A 23,650-nucleotide genomic window follows, 5' to 3' on the forward strand; every position below is an offset into this window, starting at 1 on the left:
GACAGCTACATCTAGCGCCATTAACCCATATACCAGGCTCTTGCATCTGGATCCTTTGGAAACACCTGGCTTCTGAGTGAGTATCAACTATCTCGCACACACACGCAGTCACATGACACACAGGATCACAAGAAATGACAATAAATGCAAACAATAACCATTCCCCCCTTTGCAGAGGCCACTGCCTACCCGCTCTCACCATTCCTGTTGCAATCTATCAGGAATCCAGCCACCCCAGGTGAGGCAAGCAACAACATAGCACACATAGCACTAGCGGCATAGTGGAGCACACATTCAGAATGCTCAAGTCACGCGTCTGCTCCCTTAACCACTCAGGTAGCATATTGCTGTATGCACCCCTTGTAGTATGCAAGATCATCATGGCATGTTGTGTCCTGCACAATATTACCACACGCTGTGGCATAGCAGTAGAGCTGCAGGTGAGTCGCCACCCTCATCCACAGGCACCACCCATTCCCTTAGTAGGTCAAATGGCACAGGGACAGGACAAATGCAATCTGGTTGTATAAACATACTTCACCTGAATTACAACCCTTGTGGAGCACACACAGTGAAGCCACACGCCTCATGCCCTTCAATGATGGAATTGGGCCAATCCAGCTTGCTCATAACAACACCCTGAGAATGTGAGTCTTTGAGAGGCAAACTGTTTGTGCCCCATAAAACAAAAACCACAATGCCGCCACATCAACATTCATATATAAGTGTCCTTGTCACAGGCACAAAATCCAAAACCGAGTGAAGCCATCCCCAGTCACAATTGGCCTCATTACGACCCAGGCGGTAATCTGCCATCATTACCGCCATGGCGTAATGAGCGTTTACGCCGTGGGCCGATGGCGTAAAGAGCGCCACATTACGACCCATTGCGCACGAGCATTACGCCATGGCAGTAATGCAATTAACGCCATGGCGGAAAAGGCCCCTACCGGCATCGTAGGGCGAGCAAGGTGCACTTCCGCCACTGTAAGTAGTGGCCACCGTAATTAGCGGCCACCGCAATTAGCGGTGGCCGCAATTAGCGGTCACCGTAAAAAGCAGAACCGGAAATAGCGTCATCGTGGCGGAATGGGAAACAGCACGTCGGCCATCTTTAAAAACACAATCCATTGCCATCCTTCCGAACAACACCAGATCCAACCCTGACACCTGTCCCAACCAATCACCCACCCATCCAACCACCCAAAAATGCCTAAAGTTATTAAGAAGGCATGTGACCGCCAGCGCCAGGAAGATTTAGCCGGGAGGAACTCTGCATGCTTGCGAGACCCTGCAAGACAACGCAGCTGTCGTTTTCTCGCCGGAAATGACCAGGCCAGCGATAGCAAAAAAGAAGGCCATCTGGGCCCTGGTGGCCGAGCGCGTCAGCGCGGGGGGACCGTACCCCGCACCCCACAGCAGTGAAGGAAGCGCTGGGATGACCTTCGCATACGGGTCAGAGACATCATTTCTGCAAACCGCAACCTTGCCCTGGGTACCGGTGGAGGTTCGGAATCCCCACTAAAACTCCAACCATGGGAGGAGATTTGTGCAACCACGATTGGCATGGAAGGCATTGAAGGCGTCGGAGGGATGGAAAGGGGAGTTCCGACATCAGGCGATGAAGGTAGGTGCCTCAAACAAGACATGCCATAGTCACTGCAGTCCATTCATGTGTAGCACAAGGTTGCCCTAGAGTGCAAATGCAACACATTAGCTCCACACTGCCCATAGCCACATGCGAGCACCACCCTGTATACACTGCTGGCACCCACATACCTGCATCCACATTCCACACAAAAAGGAGACAACCTGCATGGCCCTGCCTGAAATCTGCCTCATCTACTGAATCATTGTCATTCCAAAGTCCGCAGACCCATCAATAACGCCCTCCCTCCTTTGCTCCACCACAGGCACAGATTCACACCCCGAGGACCAGGACACCCCTGCGACGAAGAGAGCCAAGAAGGCCAATAATACCATCCCGCACCCTCAACCTCAGCTGCAGTGAGGCAGACCCCACAACAAGCAGAATCCACTGCAAGCAAACCGGATGGCCCACCGGCAAGCACCCTTGTAGGCAGCAGGCCAGCAGCAGCAGCTCCACCTATACCAACATTGCCTGCCACAGAAGGCACCGGGTCTGCAGCCAGCAGCAACATGGGTGAAACAGCTGCAATTGCTGCATGTTCAGACTCTGACATTGAGGAGCACGAAGTCAGAAGCCCCACTGACCTTCTACATTCCCCCTGTTTGTCAAACGCCAGCCCCCATGAGGATCACACACAGGGGCACACAGAGGAAGAGGAGTGGCCTTCTACCCCATGCCCAGTCCTCAGTCCACAGGAGGGGAGCAGCCCCTCCATCACACCACCAGCACTGGGCATGGCCCAGCAGGGGCAGCAGTCCATCGAGGACATCATAGAACGGCAGCAACAACTATCCACGATGCTGACTGAGCATGCAGCGGAATGTGTGGGGGCTAGGGCAACCATTGAACAGGCCACGGAGACCCTAAGGGCCGAAGTAGCGCAGAGCACTGCCACCCTGAGGGATACCATGCAGGCCATGTCTAGGGACATTTGTGGTGAACTTGCCGGGTTGCGTCGTGCACTCACTGAGCTCACCCACACCCTACAGGACATGCATGCAGGGAGGAGGGGGTGTGTTGGGGTGTGCAGGAGGGAGGGGGGAAGGGGTGTGTTGGGGTGTGTAGGGGTGAGGGGGGAGGGGGGAGGGGTTGTGTCACGATGTTTTATGATTGAAATACACTTTTTGCTTTCCCGAAATGAAATGTGTGGACATTTTCATTGCATATGTGTGCTTTATTGGTGTACAGTCCACAGTGTGCATGTCCCAGAGACACACAGTGCCCCAAGTGCAGTCTCCATGTGATACACACCAGCCGTGTGTGCTAGAAGCAGTGGTCGATGATAGTTTGGCGCATTGCACGCCCCTCCTGTGCATCGCCTCCTCCATGGGGTGCCGCCCCATCTGCACCCTCCTCATCGTCAGGTGGTTGCAGTTCTGCGTCAGGGGGCAGGGGCACATTCCGTCTGACGCACATATTGTGTAGCATGACACATGCCATGACGATCTTTGCCACGTTCTCATGGCGGTACAGGAGTGCCCCACCAGACCTGCTGAGGTTTCGGAACCGTGCCTTCAATAGGCCGAATGTCTGCTCTATGACCACACGGGTACGTGTATGTGCACGGTTGAAGTCCTCCTCGTGCTGGTTCTGCGGGTTCCGGACTGGTGTAAGGAGCCACCTCTTCAGGGGATAGCCTGCATCACCTGTATGTAGGCGAGAATGTATGTGTCAGTCATGACGTCTGATCAAGAACATGATGTGCCACCATGGCTTGCATCCAACTGTTACTTTGGCTCACTTCTACATGCACTAATTGATTCACACAATGCAACCAGTATATGCTCATGGCTCCCATGGCCTGTTTTGCATGCCATCACCCAATGTATGCAGAGGGGTTGAGTGCATTGTGAGTGCCCATCCACTGTGTCCGTTCATGCCGTTTGGTTAGTTGGCCTGGCACATGTCCTGTGATGGCAATGCGCACATCATTGCAACATTGCTGTGGGCCTCATCATAACCCCAGTGAGCAATGCTGATGTAGACAGGGACATTTTGGGGGCCCTGCTGTCTGTGTAATGGTGTGTTGATGTTTTTGTCCGTCATGTGCCTCCTTCGTGGGCAGTTAAACACTATCGGTTGATGGTGTTTGGTGACGTGCATGTAGGTGCTTTTCATTGTTGAAAATGTGGTCTGATTTGGTAGAATGCACTTGCAGATGGTTGTGTCATGGTTGGGACACAACCTCATTCACATGGTAGGGCTGCATACATTGGCTATTGGCTTTACTGGTATTGGGTGGAGTATGGGTTGCTTTAGGGTATCCTCTGTCTCCGTTCTCTCTGCTACTCACAGCCAGGTGGAGTATGCATCATTCCCCCCCCTTTCAGCCAGGTGGGGTATGCATCATTCCCCCCCCTTTTGGCCAGGTGGAGTATGCATCATCCCCCCCCCTTTCAGCCAGGTGGAGTATGCATCATTCCCCCCCCTTTCAGCCAGGTGGAGTATGCATCATTCTCCCCCCTTTCAGCCAGGTGGAGTATGCATCATTCCCCCCCTTTCAGCCAGGTGGAGTATGCATCATCCCCCCCCTTTCAGCCAGGTGGAGTATGCATCATTCCCCCCCTTTCAGCCAGGTGGAGTATGCATCATCCACCCCTCCTTTCAGCCAGGTGGAGTATGCATCATTCCCCCCCTTTCAGCCAGGTGGAGTATGCATCATCCCTTCCCCTTTCAGCCAGGTAGAGTATGCATCGGTACGTCATTCACCTGCCCACTTCACATTTCCATGGTCATGACATTGGACTCACCGAGTAGCCAGGATCTTGGGCCTGCATGTCGCTCCATGTAGCGTGGTATTGTGGAGTTCCTCAGGACCATAGAATCATGGGTTGATCCGGGGAATCGGGCACAACAATGTGTGATGATCTTGTTGGAGACACAGACCATTTGCACGTTGATTGAGTGGAACTGTTTCCGGTTGCGGTACGGTACCTCCATGGCACGTGGAACCACCAATTCTACATGGGTGCAGTCGATGGCACCAATGCAACCAGGTATGCCGGCTAGTGCAGGGAAACCCACTTTGGTGTTTGCAATCTCCTGGGCAGTCCGTGGTAATGAGATGTGGTTGTCTGTGTGCTTGAGGAGGGCATCGAGCACTTGGATGAGTGTTCGTGAGAATAATGGTTGTGAAATGCCATGCAAGTGCCCCACTGTGTGCTGGTAGGTGCCTGTGGCCAGGAAGTGGAGTACAGACACTACCTTCAGTCGGGGTGGGATGGCGGTTGGAGTTTCTATCATGCTGACAATGTCGTTATGTGTCATGTCTACGATGGCGGTGATGGTGTCCCGGTCCAAACGGTACAGGGTGTGGATCTGCTCAGCAGTGAGGTTGAATGGATTGGCTCTGATGCGTGGGATTGGGGGCTGCCTGTGTGGTGGCACTGGCTGTGCTGGTGGGGCTTGCTGGGCCTGCCTTGCCCTCCTTCTCCTCCTGCGTCTCCTCTGTGCTGCCTGTTGTTGTTGTTGCTGTTGTAGCACTTGCATTGCTATCAGGTCCTCCAGCCCCAACATTGCTAGTCGTATTGGTATCATTGTGGAGTGTGACTGGGTGTGGGAAGGGGTGGGGTGTGCTCTTTTTGTACTTCCTGAGTCTGTATTGCCTTCACCTGTGCTGTTTCTGTGCACCTGTGGCAGCTGCATTCACTTTACATGGCCCTTTACGGTTGGTTCGCGATGGCGTAATTAGCACCATGGCGGTAAGGTACTTAACGGGCTGGGTGATGGCGTTAGGTGCATGTCCGCTTGGGTCGGCATTCGCGTACCTTTCCGCCATGGCGCTAAGTACGGTGTGGGAGGTCGCGTGCGCGTGCCCTTGGCGCAGTTAGCGGCAGCGTTAACTACGATGCCGCTAATGGCATCGTAGTTAACGGTCACGGGTCATGATCGGACCTGGCGGAAAACGATGGCGGTAACCATTTACCGCCATCGTTTTTCACTTAGCGCCAGGGTCGTAATGAGGCCCAATGTCTCCATATCATGTGCTCCCCTGAGTGGCATGCACCAAGTGCAAGGAAGGGCTCACCTGACTGCCATTTGATGGTGTCTCCCTCTGAACCATCGCTGCTGGACCTGCTCATCTCCACTATGTTAAATATCATAACAGAGCGCAGCCATCCCCAGGAACAATGTCATAATACCATGCGCTCCCCTGAGTGGCATGCACCAAGTGCAAAAAATGGCTCACCTGACTGCCATCTTCATGATGTCTCCCACCACAATATTGCTGCTGCTCCTGCCCACATCCACACACCACAGGCATGTACGTGCTCCTGCAATGGGGAAAATCAACAGCTGCCCACCCAGCCCGTCCACGTGCATGCTTCTGATACCCTCAACATATCCCCCGCCCACTCATGAAGATGCTCTCCAGGAATACAAGAAAGCAAACTAGCCAACCACAGGATACACAAACATAAATAAAAAGGTATGGTAACATGCCCTTCTCTCTCAACAGTCCTTGACCATATCAATGGAAACACATCAGCACCATGACACATGAAAAGGACAAACCGGCATCCAACAACTGTACCTCACCAGAAATGCACTGCACACTACACAAATCATCCACATGCATGCATGTCAATTGGATCATCCACCTATGTACACACTTCAACTACAAGGCCAACCTGATCCCCATCAGAAAATGTGGAAACACACACAAACGAGCCCCAGGGTGCCGTGGCCTACCATGAAATTACCAGAGTACTCAATAGCCAGTCCACCCCTGATCATGGAGAGGCTACCAGACATGAAACATGGTAGCAAATGGCATACAAGGCTGATATGACAGGAGTGCAAATGGAATGACACAACAGGATAACTTTCCTCCTAAATGTTAACTTGGCCCTACCTATTGAAATTGCTCTGGCTCCCCCCTTGCCAACCAGAAACAAAAAACTTATAACTACAGAAAAACTGCTACCACTTATCCTCCCCAGACTAAACTCTCTACCTGACTTACTGGACACCTCATCACTAGTAAATGAATTCAACTCTTCCATGGCTACAGCTCTAGATACTATTGCCCCACTGAAACTGAGAAAGAGTAAGCCCAGAGCCCACCTAAACACCTGGTTTACTCCTCACCTCAAATCTCTAAGACTTGAAAAACGCAAATGCGAATCTGCCTGGCGACTAACCCCGACAGAGACAAATAAAATTGCACTCATCAATGCCTCCAAGATTTACAAAAATGAAATAAAGAAAGCAAAAAGAGAGAACTTCAACAACAGAATACTGCAGGCCAAATCTGGAACGAAAGAACTATTCCTTATACTAAAGGAACTAGAAAACCCCATTCCTGTCCAGGATAACTGTGACAAAAATAAAATATGGTGCTCGAACATCCAAAAAGCACTAAATGACAAAATTGCCACACTCCAAACAAAAATTGAGATAAAGAAACAGAATATTCCGCCCTCAACTAACCTAAGAGGCAAACCACCAACCAGCACTAAACCAGACCATAAATTTAACTTCTCGAAAGTAACTATACCTGAAACCGAAAAGATAATACTTTCACTCAAGCCATCCAATTGCCGAGGCGACCTATGCCCAGCCCAACTAATAAAAGACGCGGCCAGAGACCTCTCCCCATTCATTTCTAAGCTTATTAATGCCTCCTTTGCCTCAGGCACTATACCTGATAACCTCAAGCAATCTTGGGTCCTCCCCCTCCTAAAAAAACAAACATTGGACCCATCCATCCCGACTAACTACAGGCCTATCACAACGGTACCCTTCCTATTAAAAATCCTAGACAGGGTAGCCTACCTGCAGATCCAAAAACATCTGGAGCTGCACCACCTTCTAGGCATAAGACAATCAGGTTTCAGACCTCAGCATGGAACCGAAACCGCGCTCATCGATCTTAAAACTCGATGAGCTGAGAGACTCCGGAAAGATGGCCCTACTCCTCTTACTGGACCTCTCTGCAGCCTTCGACCTGGTGGATCATGATGTGCTTTGCACCCACCTAGAAACAGCTGCCCACTTCTCCACACATGCCATCGCATGGATCAAATCATTCCTAACCGGTAGAACCATGAGAGTCTTCTCTACTTCTGCTGCTGCTGACCCTGTATCCATCACATGTGGAGTCCCACAAGGTTCTTGTGTCTCCCCCACTATGTACAACATCTTCACGAAGCCCTTGTTCGATGATCTAGATAATCTGGGTGTCACCTACACTAACTATGCGGATGACACTCAGATTCTCATACCACTTTCAGGGGATTATGAACAAGATCTGGCCTTGGTGAATAAGATCTATCTCATCATTCAGGCATGGATGGCCACCCACGGGCTATGCCTGAATGATGACAAAACGGAACTCATCATACTGGGGAACACACAAAACATCAAAAGATTAAAAGAAGAATACTCCTCCTTCGTCATAGACGGTAACACTATCAAGGTAGCAAAAGAGGTAAAAACATTAGGGTTTTACCTTGATTCCCACCTCTCCCTAACTAAACAGGTGAGCGCAATGGCATCCAGCACCGCATATACCTGCAAGCTGATTAGAGCCGCAAAACCATACCTATCCACTGCCAACTGCCTAACCCTTGCTCGAGCATTAGTGCTGTCGAAATTGGACTACTGCAACACACTATACATAGGGACCCACCAGAGAAGCATACTCCAACCAGTTAGTGATACCCCCATTTAAACTAAGTACGGCCGGAGGAAACAGCTTCCCGGTCAAAGCTGCCCAGCTTTGGAACTCCCTCCCGTCCGGTTTGAGATCTCCCCAATCCTACGCTCTCTTCAGATCTAACTGTATCAATTGGATCAAAGAAAATGACCGATAGTCCTGCCCTACACCAACATAACCACTGTTCTACAGACGTACTATGTACATAATTATATACTCTCTATCTTCCTACTGCATATTTCCTGTATATATTATGTTATAATTATATATTATGCACAATGTATATTCTCCTTACTGTCCTGCATTATGTAATTTCTACCATGTATAACTACTACTTGTAAACATGCGTAACCTGTAAAGTTTAAAGTATCCTAGAACAACGCGCCCGGTTACCTTCGGGTCTGGCGCGCGCTATAAATAATAAACAAACAAACAAACAAAACAAATGAAGGTACAGCATCAGCCCTCACCAAAAGCATGTGCACAGGAACATCCCAAGGGGAATCTCTCCAAGCAGCAAGTCGTGGATGTGCAACTAGCAAACCAAAGCCCATGCATGGCTGATCAAGGAGACATGCACACACACTGTCATGTATGCTAACTCACATCTTCAGCGACAGTGACCATCACAGAAAGATCAACAAGTCACATCATCCATACAAACTTTGCATGTGCCACATCATGCCACTATTGGGGTGATATGCCACCATCCATGAACAGGATTGACATGGCACACCTTTACCTGCTGGTACAGCTGTGGGGCTGTGAATCCCTCACCACCTGAACCTAACAACGGGCCTCTGCATTGGTGCTAGGAGGGCTAATGTCCCGCAGAGGGAATGTGGACTTGGGTGGAAAATGTAAATATATATAAGGTGATGATGCCTTCCCCCCTCCACAGGCCCATGGACACCAGGCTGCATGAGCTGGCAGTGACAGGAAGATGGGGGGAGTTGTGGACATATCCAAAGGAAACACGTGCATGGTTTAACTGGGACCACCATCCTGTGGTGGATCCTCAGATTGAGCACTCTGACCATCCAGCACCAAAGCCTAGTCTTCATTGGCTACGGCCACTCATGAGAGGGCGGCATGCATGAGGATCCTAATTGTTGCAAGGTCCTAGTGATGTATGTTGCTAGTGGCCACAGGGTCATTATGCCTGCTCACCCTTGACATCTCCAATTGCATGTTGAGAGATTGTCTCAAGGAAGCCATCTCTTGGTGGTGGAAGTCCGTTGTGGAAAACATTTAATAATGCAGAGCTTGCCTCAAGGTATCTACTACTTGACATTTGGACTCTCTTAAAGCAAACATCTCTTCTTGCAGGCATTTACTCTAGGCTTTCACGTCTTGATGTTTGGGTTCCCTTGAGGCCAACGTCTCCACATGCAGTGTTTCTGTCAGTACTCACTAAAAACACCCCCGGGAACCAACCAAGGTCTTCAGGATCAGCAGGCTGGTCACCCAAGCCTAAGATTGGGCCTCTCTTGAGGGTGACCTTTTCCTCGATGTACTCCTCTAGTTGGTAATAAGTTACAAATAGAGGTGTAATTCAATTGAAAGAGCAAAAAATTCCACCAGGGAAATGCTAAGCTGTAGAAATAAAGGAAGACTTTATAATCAGTAATTGTACTAATGTATATAAGCGAAGACAGGCGACAACACTGACCTGAGGAACTTTAAGACGCTGCAGACACACCTAGGAATTGTCTGGTGGACAAAAAGGCTCTGTATTACTCTTACGGTAAGGAGTTTGGTCTGTGGCATATGAAAAGAAGAAGAATTCAAGAGAACACCGAGAGATTCAGGAGGAAAGGAAGGAAGGGGGGAAATTAGTAGGTTAGTAGGCACATATTCCCGGGCTGCACGAGGACGCACTGAAGGATAGAACAGTCCACACTGCAGAGCATCCAAGGACTGTACACCAGCACAGGGTCTGGAGAATAATATCCAAAAAAGGTAATCCAAAGGACACAACAAAGCAGTCAAGGGTTATCCAAAAACTAATTCGTAGGACAGATCAGAGTTCGTAGACAATAATACAAGGAATGAAGACCAGAAAAAGAATCAAAATGACAGTCTGGGAACAGAACACTAGGCCAAGGAGTTTTAGCATCAAAGAGATACAAAACTAACAAGCAAGCACTTACAAACAAACAGAAGCACTGCCGCCATTGCAGGGTCATTTTTTATGTCCGTGTGTGCGGAAGTACAGCGTGCTGACGTCATGCCTTGTGTCGGGTAACCATGGTGACAAGACGTAGTACCCGATGCGAGGGCGCACTGACTGGAGCACGTCATGTGCGCTGCTTTGGCACAGATGCCATGGCAACCACCAACACTCTAGGAAGTGAGTTGCGGAATCACAATGATTGGTTAGCGATCACGCTAAAGTTCATTGGACAGTGACAGTGTCCTCCCCTGAAAGCCCAGACAGTCCCTCAGGAGGCATGGAAACGAGCTAACAACCGGGGAGCATGAATATTGACAGCTGGTTCCCAGGTCCTGTCCTCAGGGCCATACCTGCTCCAGTTAACAAGATAATAATGCGTGCCACCACGCACCTCCATAGCCATACTCCTCAGAACCCTCCACTAAAACAGGGGCCGAAAACTCCAGCAGTCTGGCTGCCCGATGACAGGGCTTTAATAGAGAAACATGAAAAACCGGATGAACACGCAAGTGAAAGGGGAGTTCCAGGCAAACAACAACGGGACTGAAGACACAGGAAACCAGAAAAGGACCAAAGTATCGAGGAAAGAGCTTTTTTTTACCATCCAATCGAAGATTCATATTGGCCAACCAAACCCTCATTCCAACTTGATACACAGGTGCAGGGCTTCGATGAATATCGGCAAACCTCAATTTGCGGTGTTGCGCCTGGGTAAGATGTTCACATATCTCAGTATGCAGGGTGACCACGCCCCGCACATTAGGACGAGCGCTGAGGTTGTCGACCGGCAGAGACAGATCCAGCAGAATGGATCAGGGATACTGTCTGTAGAGGGCATAGAAAGGAGAAGAACCAGCGGATGTGTGCACAGAATTATTATATGCAAACTCAGTCCTGAACAAAGCCGACAACCAACTGTCCTGGTGTTGCAAACACAGACAGCGAAGGTATTGCTCTAGAGTAGTGATCAATCTTTCAGTTTTCCCATTCATTTGAGGATGGTAGGCACTGGAATAACGGTCTTCAATTTTGAAAGAGGAAGTCAAGGCTTTCTAGAAATGAGAGGTAAACTGGGGGCCTCTATCAGACACAATAATCAAAGGTAAGCCAAAAAAGCAAGCGACAATCTTGAGAAAAAGGTTGGTCAAGACCGGAGCAGTAGAGAGACCCTGACATGGAACAATCTTGGTAAAATAATCAATGACCACTCATATGGTATCATAATCCTGTACTGGTGGTAGTTCCACAATGAAGTCCATGTGCCAGGGCTTATAGGGTATTGCATTACACCCACAGGTTTGCAAGTGCTGGTTTTGCATTGAACACAGATTGAGCATGTACTGATGTATTCCTTCACATCACGAGACATGGATGGCCCACCAACACTATCTATGCAATATCTCCAAGGTCTTACTTCTTCCGGGATGAACTGCTATGCAGGAGTCGTGAAACCGTTGTGTAGCCTCTGTAGGTATATATATCCTGTTCTGGGAATAGGACAGAGCATTGATAGGTTCAGAATTGAGCTCTGACACCTCCGCTGGATGTTTAGCAACCCATTCACATATGGCCTCTCTCAGGGAGGACTGCAGAGTCCAACCACAGGACACTTAATGTGGTAATATAAGGTTCTTTTCTTCCTTCTCAATGTACATAGGATCACCCAAGCTTTATAGGGCATCTATCTTTGAGTACAAAACCACAGGTCTGTAAGTGATGATGAAATCAAATAAGGAGGAAAAGGAATGCCAAGGTGCTTGTCGTGCTGTGACACACTTGACAGATTTAAGAGCCAGTAGGTTACAGTGATCGGTATAAACTGTGACCACATGACGGGCACCCAGTAAATGGTGTCTCCATTATATGAAGGCATCTTTGATAGCCACCAATTCACACTCGGTAATAGTGTAGTTCCTTTTGGGAGGAGTGAGCTTGCGGGAATTGAATGCAATAGGATGTATAGCACCCGTACTGGGGCATCGTTGAGACAAGACAGCGCCAACTGCCATGCTAGAGGCGTTGGCCTCAACAACGAAAGGCTGTTGAGGGTCCGGAGGCTGCAACACTGGTGCCATGATAAATGCTAATTTAAGTGTATTGAATGCCTTTTGGGCAGCCAGATTCCATCGAAAAGGCAGTTTGATACTAGTGACTCCGGTCAATGGCAAGACAATAGCAGAGAAGGAGTGCATAAACCTTTTGTAGAAGTTGGTGAAACCAAGAGAAGACTGCAAAGCTTTCACAGTAGTGTCTTTAATGCAATTTACCACTTATCTCCATCTCATATGCAAACCAAATTATAGGTCTCTCTGAGATCCAATTTGGTGAATATCGCTGAAGAGCCTAACTGATCCAATAGGATGGAGACGAGCGGTAAAGGATATTGATTCTTGATGGTGATGGCATTGAGGGCTCTATAGTCTATACAAGCCCTTAAGTCGCCCTCTTTCTTAGGTACAAAGAACAATGGAGAGGCAGCTGATGATTCAGATGGACAAATAAACCAATTGGGAAGGGCCTTTTCAATATAGCCTTTGATGACCTCATCCTCTTTGAGGGTAAGCAAATAAACTAAACCACTAGGTATTTTGGAATCCAGGATCAGTTCTATGGGGCAATCATAAGGCCGGTGTGGGGCTAGTTGTCCTGCCTTACCCTTATCAAAACTGTCAGAATATGACACATACACCTCAGGAACTCCTGTATCCGATTTGTGAAAAACAGCTCCAATAGATGAAACCGTGTCCAAGATAGCCCTATAAGGGAAATGCTCTATTTCAATATTAGAGTCAAAACAATGCGAGTTACAATAATGTGAGGTAAAATCCACTTCATGTTTACCCCAGTCGATATGTGGATTATGGGTCCACAACCAATGCAACCCGAGTATCACCCGATACTGTGGGGCTGCGATCGAATCAAAGGAGATGCTTTTATGGAGACCGGTTTCTGTGGACATCAGGACAGACTCTATTTGTTCTGTGACCAATCATGAAACAAGAGCTGAACCATCGACTGCATTAACTATCTCGGGTCGTTCTTTCAGGACAACTGGAATCATCGCCTTCCGGGCATACTGCACTTCCATGCTGTGAGGAATTCGAACATATTCACGGGAAGAGTGCGTTCACCTGGGCTTTTATTGTTTGTTTGAAAGAATGAATGATGGGACTATTCCCATGCACATTTTCCAGGCTCACCGCATAACCGAAAAATAGTTGTGTGCACTGGGAGGACACATCTTACCAGAGCCACCGTCCCCTGTCATGTGTAGCTGACACCTGACAGCCGTTGGTACATCAAAAGCCTTTGGCCATTGGCAGCCTGATTAGAATTTCAAGGAATCTGAATGACTGCTGTTTTTTTCCCCTTGTTCCCACCCTCTTTGAGTGCTTTGAAACACTTTCCTGTGTATAGGCACTATATAAATAAACAATACAATACAATACAATAACAGGTCAAGAATACTGTGGAGTGTACCTGTGGTCCCACTGGACTGCTCAAGTTGTGATCCCTTTTTATTATACTTGGTGCCACATGTATAAGGGTAAAGGTGACGGGGTACATCACCAAGGCCACCTGAGGATATTTCTGATCCAGACCCAACCCCTGTCAGCCCCCAACTAAGTAATGCATCTTGGAGACTTGTGCATCATGTGTTACCTCTCAGTTCATGCAGCTACTTTCAGGTTCTAGCTAGGGGTCCACCAGGCTCGAACTGGCCTATAGGGCAACAGGGCAATGCCCGAACCAAAGACAGAAAATCACATTTTCTCAAAAGCCTCCCCCTTGGGTACTACTCAAACAGTCTAACACAATAGGAATGAATTGTCATTTGAAAGTGTGGGCCACTTTGTACTTGGTCCCCAGACAATTGTATGCCACAGTCCAAGCCTGGCGTCTACTGGCAATCTAATCAGGACCTAAACCATTAAATTTGAGAAGTCACAAAAACACCCTTTTACCTATTACGACAGATTAAACACATTCTTTCTAATTTAAATAAAGAGCACGCCAGTACTGTTCTCGGCACCTTAATCAATGCTAAATTGGATTGTTGTAATGCCCTATAGGTGGGGATACCTGGCATTCCTATGTACTCTTCTGTGTGTCTGCTGCCCGGTGTTCTCTGCACTGGCTGCCTTTCAATTGCAGAGTTAAGTTTAAGATCCTAGACACAGTCTTTAAATGCATGTATGGGATGGCCCTAGGTCATCTGCAAACCAAGATTCACCCATACACCCGTACTGGCCATATCGATTTCTTCACTCATAAAATCTTTCTCTTCTTGAGATCCCGATCAAGCTGCAGCGAGTGATCAGAGTTTCCTTTTTATAGAATCACTTACCTCTGCATCTTAGGAAGGTGGCTATCCAGCTGCTTGAATGTAAATCTAGGCCTCAAGTTCAGGGTACACGCGTGTGTATGCAGTCCCCACTTTTTTCAGAGGGCACCGTGATATGCTCATTTCTGGTGACACCACATTAAATTGGTATGTTAATGAGTCCCCACCCACACACACTTTTATTTGAGGACTTGACCCCTGCGTAAATCCAGGGGTCAAGTCCTAAACATTAAAGAAGGGGGACTCATCAACAAACGCAATGGCATGTGACATCGCCAGAAATTAGCATATCAAGGTGAAATATGCACATTTCATTAAATTGGCTTTACATTACCACTCAAATTGTACAGGATGAATGGCATTTGCCTTTCATAAAATCAACACAAACACAAAACCAAGAGAGGATATTTTCTTCTAATGGTGTTTTTGAAAACGTTAAAAGGTGTCCCTTTGCTTCCATCATAACTGAACTCAGTGGCCCCAATTGATGAAAACTGGGCATTTAAAAATAGTACAGATGTGCTCCTTTATAGATGCCTGATATTTGGAAATGCACATGTCACCTTATTCACGCATTTCCCTGGGGTTGTGTTGCAGCCCAAATGAAGCAGAGGCCATCTCCTAAAAATGCAGTAGTTTCTGCACCGATTCCTGCCGGATTCCTACCACTTCTACGTTCTGTGATATTAGCAGGTGGCTAATTTTGTATCTAATTCAAAGGTCTTCAAGATTTGGAGCTATCAAGTTTGGTTGTCCAGTCCCCAATTTCCCTGAAATCTTCCACGTAGATTTGGGAAATTCAATTTAATTGCAAACTTTCCCGAGTGTTATTGGATCTCCAAGGGAAAATCAGCAATTCCGATTGGCTACAGTATTCCCTCTTAATCATCCATAATGGCTCTGGTAGACTTGTGAATTATTGCAATCACCTCGACAAATGCTCCAGCAGCATGTCTTAAGATTGTGACCGAATCAGTTAAAGTTGATGAAATCACAGGACTAGAAAAAACAGCTGTTTGGCAAATGTGAAGGGCTCCCAGGCATGACCACTCGGCCCACCGCTACTGTATCAAATAGGGAGAGAGAGGAAAAAAACAACAGGATAAAAGATAGAGAAAAGGAACGTCATTTGTACACATGCCAATGAAAACAAAGGCGAGGGGTTGGGGTGCCAGGAGAGGATGAGTAGTGGAGGGTTGATGAGACGTATTAAAAGAAGTGAGAAAAGCAGGGAAACAGTCAGCTTGTTTCTTTGACCATGTTTAACATGTCTACAAATTGAGATGTTACCTAAAACTGGTATCTGGTGCTTTGTTTTGGATCCACTGTTATCCACTAGTAGTCATCAGAGGGCCTTATTACGAGTTAGCCGGTCCGGAAATAACGGTGCTGGTAAAACCGTACCTGCACCGTTTACTGGACCGGCTAACTACGAGTTCTCTGGCCGTGTGGTGTAACACCCGCCAGGTCTGACCTGGCGGGCACCAGCACCATTACGACATGGTGCCGGTGTTTCCACTTCCCCATTCCCGTGGATTCCTTTGGGACTCCACGGGAATGGGGATTTACAGAATGCCGGCTCCAGAATTACCAGATCACTGGGGCTGTAATTCCCCAGTAATTCCGGCAAGTCTGGAGCCGGTAAATCCCCACGAGTCTGGCGGCAGCGTGCCGGTTTTACAGGCACAGCTACCGCCGGACTCGTAAAGAGGCCCTTTATCTTTGATTACCACTGGTTGGCACCATTGAAGAAACATCTGACTAAACATGCTCATACACATAAACGCATGTGCACACACACACACATGCACACAAACACAAACACCCACACACAGACACACGTGCACACATTCACACACACTTGGGGCAGGTTACAGAACCCACTCCCACCACAAATCTTTATTTTGGGATAGAGGAGTCACACCCAAAACCACAGCTGACAAAGCCATCATCACAGAGAAGCAGCACAAGCATGCACCTCATGCAGTGATACACATCTTTCTGTCAAGAGTAGCCCACTGACAAGTATTTAATTTCATACCACACCTGTGATCTACTCCAGAGCCGCTTACATAATGAAAGGTCTAAAAAGGACAGTCCACTAGCATCCATTTTGAAATAAAATCAAGAAAGTGTGCACCTACGGAAAATCTACGTATAAGGGAGAGCTCTCAACATATTAATACACATGCCAAATAGCACCTAGGAACTAACAGATTCATTTAAAGAAAAAAAAAGCAAATTGAACAAACATTATTTCTTGTTCATCACATGTTGCAATAGAAAGGTCTTATTTATTGATGACTTCCCAGTTTTTCCTTTTGATTTATTACGTGAATAGTGCATGATGCAGAGAATTAAGTACACGCCACACATGGCACCAGCACAAAGAAAAGGAACGGGGAAGACAGACAGACACTTGGCATAAGGAAATTGATGACGGAGGGAAAGCCGGTAAGGCTAGCAACCTATCAGGAGCTGTTTCTGCACCCTTGAAGAGCTGGTTGGGATCAGAGTCACTCTAGGAGAGCCCTCCAATATCTCTGGCTAGCTAGACTTAAGAAGGAAGCAAAGGGAGCTCAGCTGATTGACTAGGGTTCATGTGTGTAGTGGGAAATCATGAACCTTCGGTGCTCTTCTGGCCAGGTTTGAGACTGAGATGTATTGGTAGATAGTCCTAGTGGACAGAGAGGTTATCATAATTAAATTCCTTTGCCCTGCGAAAGGAGACCAGTTTTAAGAGAATGTAATTAGGGACCTAGTACAGTAAATGGCAGACACATATTTATACAGATACATGAACCAGTGACAATGGCAGAAATAACCATACATCTCACAAAATGTAGATAGATTGTTTCAGCCACGTATGCTATAGGCTGAACCATGCTGTCTCTTTTACAGGAAGTACGTGGTTAAACAAGCCTCCGACGTCACTCACTTCTTTGATAAACTTGACCAGGAATTATCGGATGCGCTGAAGAAGGAGATGTGCAAGGACAAGAAGTCAAAGAAAAGGAAGGACGAGGCTCACGAACCGGAGGAGAAAATTGGGTAAAGTTGCCTGGACAACAGCATATAGTCATGATCAACTCTAACTATAAATACAAATAGCACAGAGGACGTGCTTTTTGGAGATGCCTGCTTTTTGGAAATACCCAGGGCACCTTATTCACAAAGGTGACCTGCACATTTGCAGAGGCTGTGCACCAGTGAAAATGATGAACTGGTCACCCCCTTGCATACATTAGTGTAATGTATGCTTCATGCTGGATTCCTCCCACTTCCAAGAACTGTATTGATAGTGACTATATTTGTGTCGGAGTATTTTGGGCTTGCCTATAAAAACATATTACAAATACATTAAAATAAAGTAATAATTAATACTCATAAACAAAGATGATAAAATCCATGCACTTGCACGTTCTGAATACTCACAGGGCAGGGTAGGGTTGTTCCCTTACCTCTTCCCCCTCTGCTCTTAAATATTGTGTTGTAATGTATTTTCCACCCTCCCTCCATGCCCTGTGGGCGCTTTAAACAGTATATACTTATTGTATAAGCGCCTAACAAGCAAACAATCAATAAATAAATAAATAAATAAATATATGCGTACACTTAAATATAAACGCACAATCCTCCACAGACATTTCAATAAATAATCAGTATGAGACTGTCTTAGAATCACCACATAATACGTTATAGCTAAAATTGATTTAGAAATTGTACGGCACTCTTATTCAAAATATATAACACACATACATGAAACCATAATGCATACTTTTTCATGTTTTCGAAACAACATTTAGCATAACTAATCTTCATTGCCATACTTTAATCATGTATTGGTCTATCATCTGAAAAACATCTGGTTTCAGTTTCGTGGTAGAACTACAGAATCAACGCACTTCTTTTAGGATCAATATCGCAGGTATATTCAAACATCTTTTATTAAACTTTCTCCAAATATAGCTATAACATGGAGGGATGAACAAGAAGTACAAGAAACTTCCTTCTACACATTTACAGGCCAGGAGGTTGCTAGAGATAACAAATGACCAACAACCCATATATCTAGCTACTGGCAACATTCTGACTATAAGTATCATGGACAGAATAAATCCCAAACATGGCTCTTTGGTATCTAAATACTTCTCATACCCTAAATTTCTTTTTTCCCCAAGATAATATTAATACATCCTACTCTTACTGCTAATTCTTTGTTTTCTCTCAAGATAATATCCGGTATGATTCTTTCACTTCTACTTGATCATTGCTATTAATTAAACTAGGATCTTTGCATGAATCTTACATTTTTTACTTTCTAGATAACCCTCAAATCTGATTGAACAGATGTAAATCCTTGACTGGACATCATTTTCTTCACAATTATCCAATAGTGGTCAAGTTGAGAGTTAGACCACAGTGTTATCCAATGACAAATTGGTCTCAGTGTCATAATCTCATCAATAGATTGGCTATCAACCTCCATATGTGAACAGGAGGAACTATACGAGTGATCCCAAAACCTTTAAAAAAAACAAAATGATTTTCCACTGTCCTTAGCTGTTTACAATTTATATATTCCAATATTTCTGCCCCATTAATACACAAAGATATAGCCCAAGCTTAAAACACTTTTGCTGCATGCATAACACTTGTATTGCCATACTTTGTTGCAAACCTTCTAATGGCCATGTTACTACACTCTGCATGGGGTTTGCCTCTTATCAGTTGATTTATCTAGGATCCAGTAATCTCCTCAATTTTAACATTTGCTATGTACAATTGAGCTTTTGGTGATTTGGATCTATTGGCAGTACAAGCCATCAATGTTGTCTCATCTGCATTTATTGTGAGCCCGTAGTCTGCAGCACACTCCTTAAAAAACGAAAATGGCTGTTTTAGTCGTGTAGGGGATTTCCCCAGAAGAACTGCATTATCTGCGTAGAGTAAAATTGTGTAACTTTCCCCATCTGCCCCTATGAGCATCTGCTGAGATAGCCCTAAGCAGGTCAACAATACGGTTCTATGTTATCATTTTGAATATTAAAGGCTGCACGCAAAAATAATCGGCCGATTTCGTGCTGCCTTTAATATTCAAAATACATCACTGTTCAGCCCCCTGCTCTCTGAAAACCAATCTCGCACTTCAAACCGGGGGGGGGGGGGTTTCTCCCCACAAACCACTCACTTCAATCCCACTCCACGCCATAACTATTCTTGGCCACCCCCTTCACAGACAGTTTCATGCACACTGTCCAATGAACAACATACACACAGGCAGGCAAACACTCACCTCAGCCGACTTCCGTCTTTTTCTGGCCGTCCCCACCGTGCCTGTCAGCCCCTGCGCACACTCATGTGCGGCAGGGGCATCACAGTTGGAGTTAGAAAGACCGCTCTGGGCGGTCTCAGAGCGGTCTTCCGAAAATCAGTCTATCTTGGTACCCAATAACACCATTCATGTAAAGGCAATATAAAACTGGGGATGAAACAAACTCCTTCCTAACACCTCAGTTTATCGGAAAGGGGTGAATGATGTCTCCTTTATCATTTCATCTCACTGGAGTAGTATTGTCAGCATACATTTTTCTTAAGGAGTTGAAGACTTAAGGTGGAATGTCAAGATATCTTAGTGTCTATGCCTTGGTTTTCTATCAAAATTAATTGTAAATAAATAAATAACAAAAACAGGAACTTTATGTAATAATTTGTTTTTATGTTTTTATGTATCAATACATATAATCTTAGTCATTGATCCAGGTTACTAATACCTCTTTGAAAGCCTGCCTGTAAATTGATTAAAACATTTCTAGAGTACACCCAGTCCTCCAGCGCCTCTTTTTATCTAACTCAATGGTACTCAGGATTTGGCAGAATCAGAATTGGTGATCCAATCGATAATGTCACCTAAACCTTCCATATAAATTCAGGTTCTTAGAAAACTTTCTAGAATGGTTTTAAATCTGCATGGGAATTTTAGCCATTTTCATTGCCATGCAGAAATCTACCATTCCAAAATTAAATAAATACATATCAAATTGAAATGCTTCATGCTGAAGTCCAGCCTCTAAGCCATACCGGGTTTCGATGAATGTATTGCACCTCCCCACAAAGATTGAAACAGACACATGAAATTACAGCACTATAAATAACAGCACTTCGGGAAACAAACAGCTACTTTGATGCCACTGCTGCTATTTAATCCTGGGCCAGTGACATAATGAAAGGACTAACATGAAAGCCCCATAGCCTCCATTTTTATATAAATCAATGAAAATATGTCTGCACTTCTGGAAAAGCTACATACAAGGTCTAAGCAGCAAGGGCTATCCTCTCAGGAGGATAGCCCAGGGGCACCGTGCTCGCCTTGGAAGCAAGACGACACGGAACAACACGTGTTCGATCCATGGGTCCGCACTTAGAAACCTCTGGGTATTAAGTGCATTATAAATAACCAATCATATCATACTCATGGAATGAGAACACTTATTTAAAGGAAAAAGCAAGTTGGACAACTGCTCTCATGTTAAGGGCATTCAAATGAGTGTATTGTCTTATAATGTTGCCATGCTGAATTGTACATGGATGTAAGGGATGTAAAATACAGGTTAGACATGGCATGGATAAGTAGGAGGACAGTCACCTGGCATAAGGAAAGCTATGGCAGAGGCAAAGGTTGTAGATTTAGGAACCAATCAGGAGGCGTTTCTGCCCTGGTGGGTACCTGAATGCTGGTAGGGTCATCCTGAGCTAGCCGTGCAACTTCTATGTCTAGGCAGAAATAAAATGGAAGCAGTGAGAGCTCATTTGATAGGCTAGAGGTAACATGCATAGTGGACAGAGGACTATTCAGCGTTCTTCTGTACCGCCTATGGCCATGTTTGAAACAGAGATTTACTGGTAGAAAGTTTCAGGAGAAGGGCCTTCATAATGGAGAGAGCAGCGATGAAACTGAATGTCCTAGAGCGTGCATTATAAGGGAGATATTGAACTTAGTGACATGTTAAACTTAATGTCAGGCAAATATTTAAACATACCCATGGACCATTGCCAATGGTAGACGTAACCCAGCAATTAAAAGGGTCTAAATGTGTTTGCTGCTGCTGCTCATGCTAAAAGCTTACCCGGGCTGTCTCTTTCACAGGAACTACATACATGAGATTTTCGAAGCCATCGTTAGCTTTACGGAAGGATATAACAACACGATTTACGACGAGATGAAGGAAGAGATTTGCAAGGAGCTGAAGTCAAAGAAGAAGAAGTCGGAGGGTCAGAAGCACAAGGAGGCGCAAAAAGAGAAGTAGGGTGGCCACAAGTCACCTGTTTGATTAGAAGAGGTCGGCGGAGAGCACATAGTCATCATGCCCCCCAAATATACACATGAATAGAGTTCAAGCTGCGATTTCTATTGACGCCTGCTTTATGGAACTACGCAGGCCCCCTTCTGCAAAAAGGAGACCTGTGCATTTCCTGGGGCTGTGCGTCAGTGCAAATGATGTATTTATTTATTTATTTATTACATTTATAAAGTGCACAAAGCAGCCCCTCGGCATCGCGGCGATGCACTGGCCCTCTCTCTGCACACAAGAGTTTTTTTTGTTTAACCGTGCTGAGGATTTGCCAGAATGAGAACAGCTTCAATTTGGATCTAAATCTTCCTTGTAGATTCAATGAATTCCATTAAATTAACTTGCAAACTTTACAAAGTGGTTCTGAATTTGAACCTTTCCCATTGGCCAATCATCCATAATGGCTCTTGTAGACTAGTGAGTCATTGCAAAGCACATTGAGACTTGTTCCCCTAGTACTACATACGATTGGGAAGAGTCAGTTTAAACTCAGGAAATTACAGAACTGTGAAAAAACACTGCACTTTGGGAAATGGGGAGCGCCTCTAATCACTGTCACCATCCCCCCATGAGAACCTTTGCCACACTACATGTTAACGCCCCCACACCCTCCAAACTTATCACAGCCTCCCATAAGGACTCCCACAACAGGGCAACTAACAGACATATATCCACTATGGTTACTGCAAATAGCTGGTGTATGCCGGGAAGATCTAGTAGTAAAATGCCAACACCTGCCATGATGTCAGAGTAAGCTGTCGTTTGATTGGAGTACATGGCCTAGCGAGTGCCTGAAAAACTCCCTTACTGGAGGACAAAGCTACAGCTGACAATGCCATCGCCACAGAGGGACAGTAGGAGCCAATGTAACACACACTGAAGCATTTGCTTCTGGGAAGAGTGGCGCAATGGCAAAGAGCTACTGTTGTGCCACTCCCAGTATTTATTGTAGTGCCAGTGGCATAAAGAAAGGACTAAACATTAAAGGCCGCCATCTTTCATTTTGATGCAGAGGTAAGAACGCATGAACTGCTGAACAATCTATATGCAAATCAGAGACCAGAACTGCATATCAATACTCATGCCAAGACGCACCTAGAAATTAGAGGATTTACTTCACTTTATTTCATGTTGCAACGCGCTAAAATTGTGTTGAGGCCTTGAAGGTTCTGATGCCATTTCATGTGAATAGTACATGGGTGCAGGGGGATAGCTACAGGTTACACATGGCATGGGCACACAGAAAAAGAAGGAGGAGGTCAGGCGCCCAACATGAGCCCATTGGTAGCAGAGGGAAAGTCTGCAAGGCTAGCAACCAACCAGGAGCTATTTCTGCATTGGCGAGCAGCTGATTCACACCAGAGTCACTCTAAGGCAGTCCTCTCCCTAGCCAGAGTTACAAAGCAAGACAGTGGGGGCTCGGGGGCATTCTAGGATTCATTCATGCGGTAGGGGTAGTGGGAGG

The 23,650-nt window shown here is 46.1% G+C and overlaps 1 protein-coding gene across 1 annotated transcript in view; it reads left to right on the top strand.

Moving 5' to 3' along the window:
- The window catches only part of LOC138525774 (microtubule-associated protein 1B-like), a 107,516-nt gene that overhangs the window by 71,026 nt on the left and 12,840 nt on the right, over nucleotides 1–23,650 (top strand). The window contains exons 4-5 of the mRNA XM_069635974.1: nucleotides 17,735–17,884; nucleotides 21,981–22,136. Of these exons, the coding sequence (XP_069492075.1) occupies nucleotides 17,735–17,884; nucleotides 21,981–22,136 (306 nt within the window). The remainder of the gene's footprint in view (nucleotides 1–17,734; nucleotides 17,885–21,980; nucleotides 22,137–23,650) is intronic.

The sequence above is a fragment of the Ambystoma mexicanum genome, chromosome 7p (assembly GCF_040938575.1).
Source record: "Ambystoma mexicanum isolate Mex_15411 chromosome 7p, UKY_AmexF1_1, whole genome shotgun sequence".
Lineage (NCBI taxonomy): Eukaryota > Metazoa > Chordata > Amphibia > Caudata > Ambystomatidae > Ambystoma > Ambystoma mexicanum.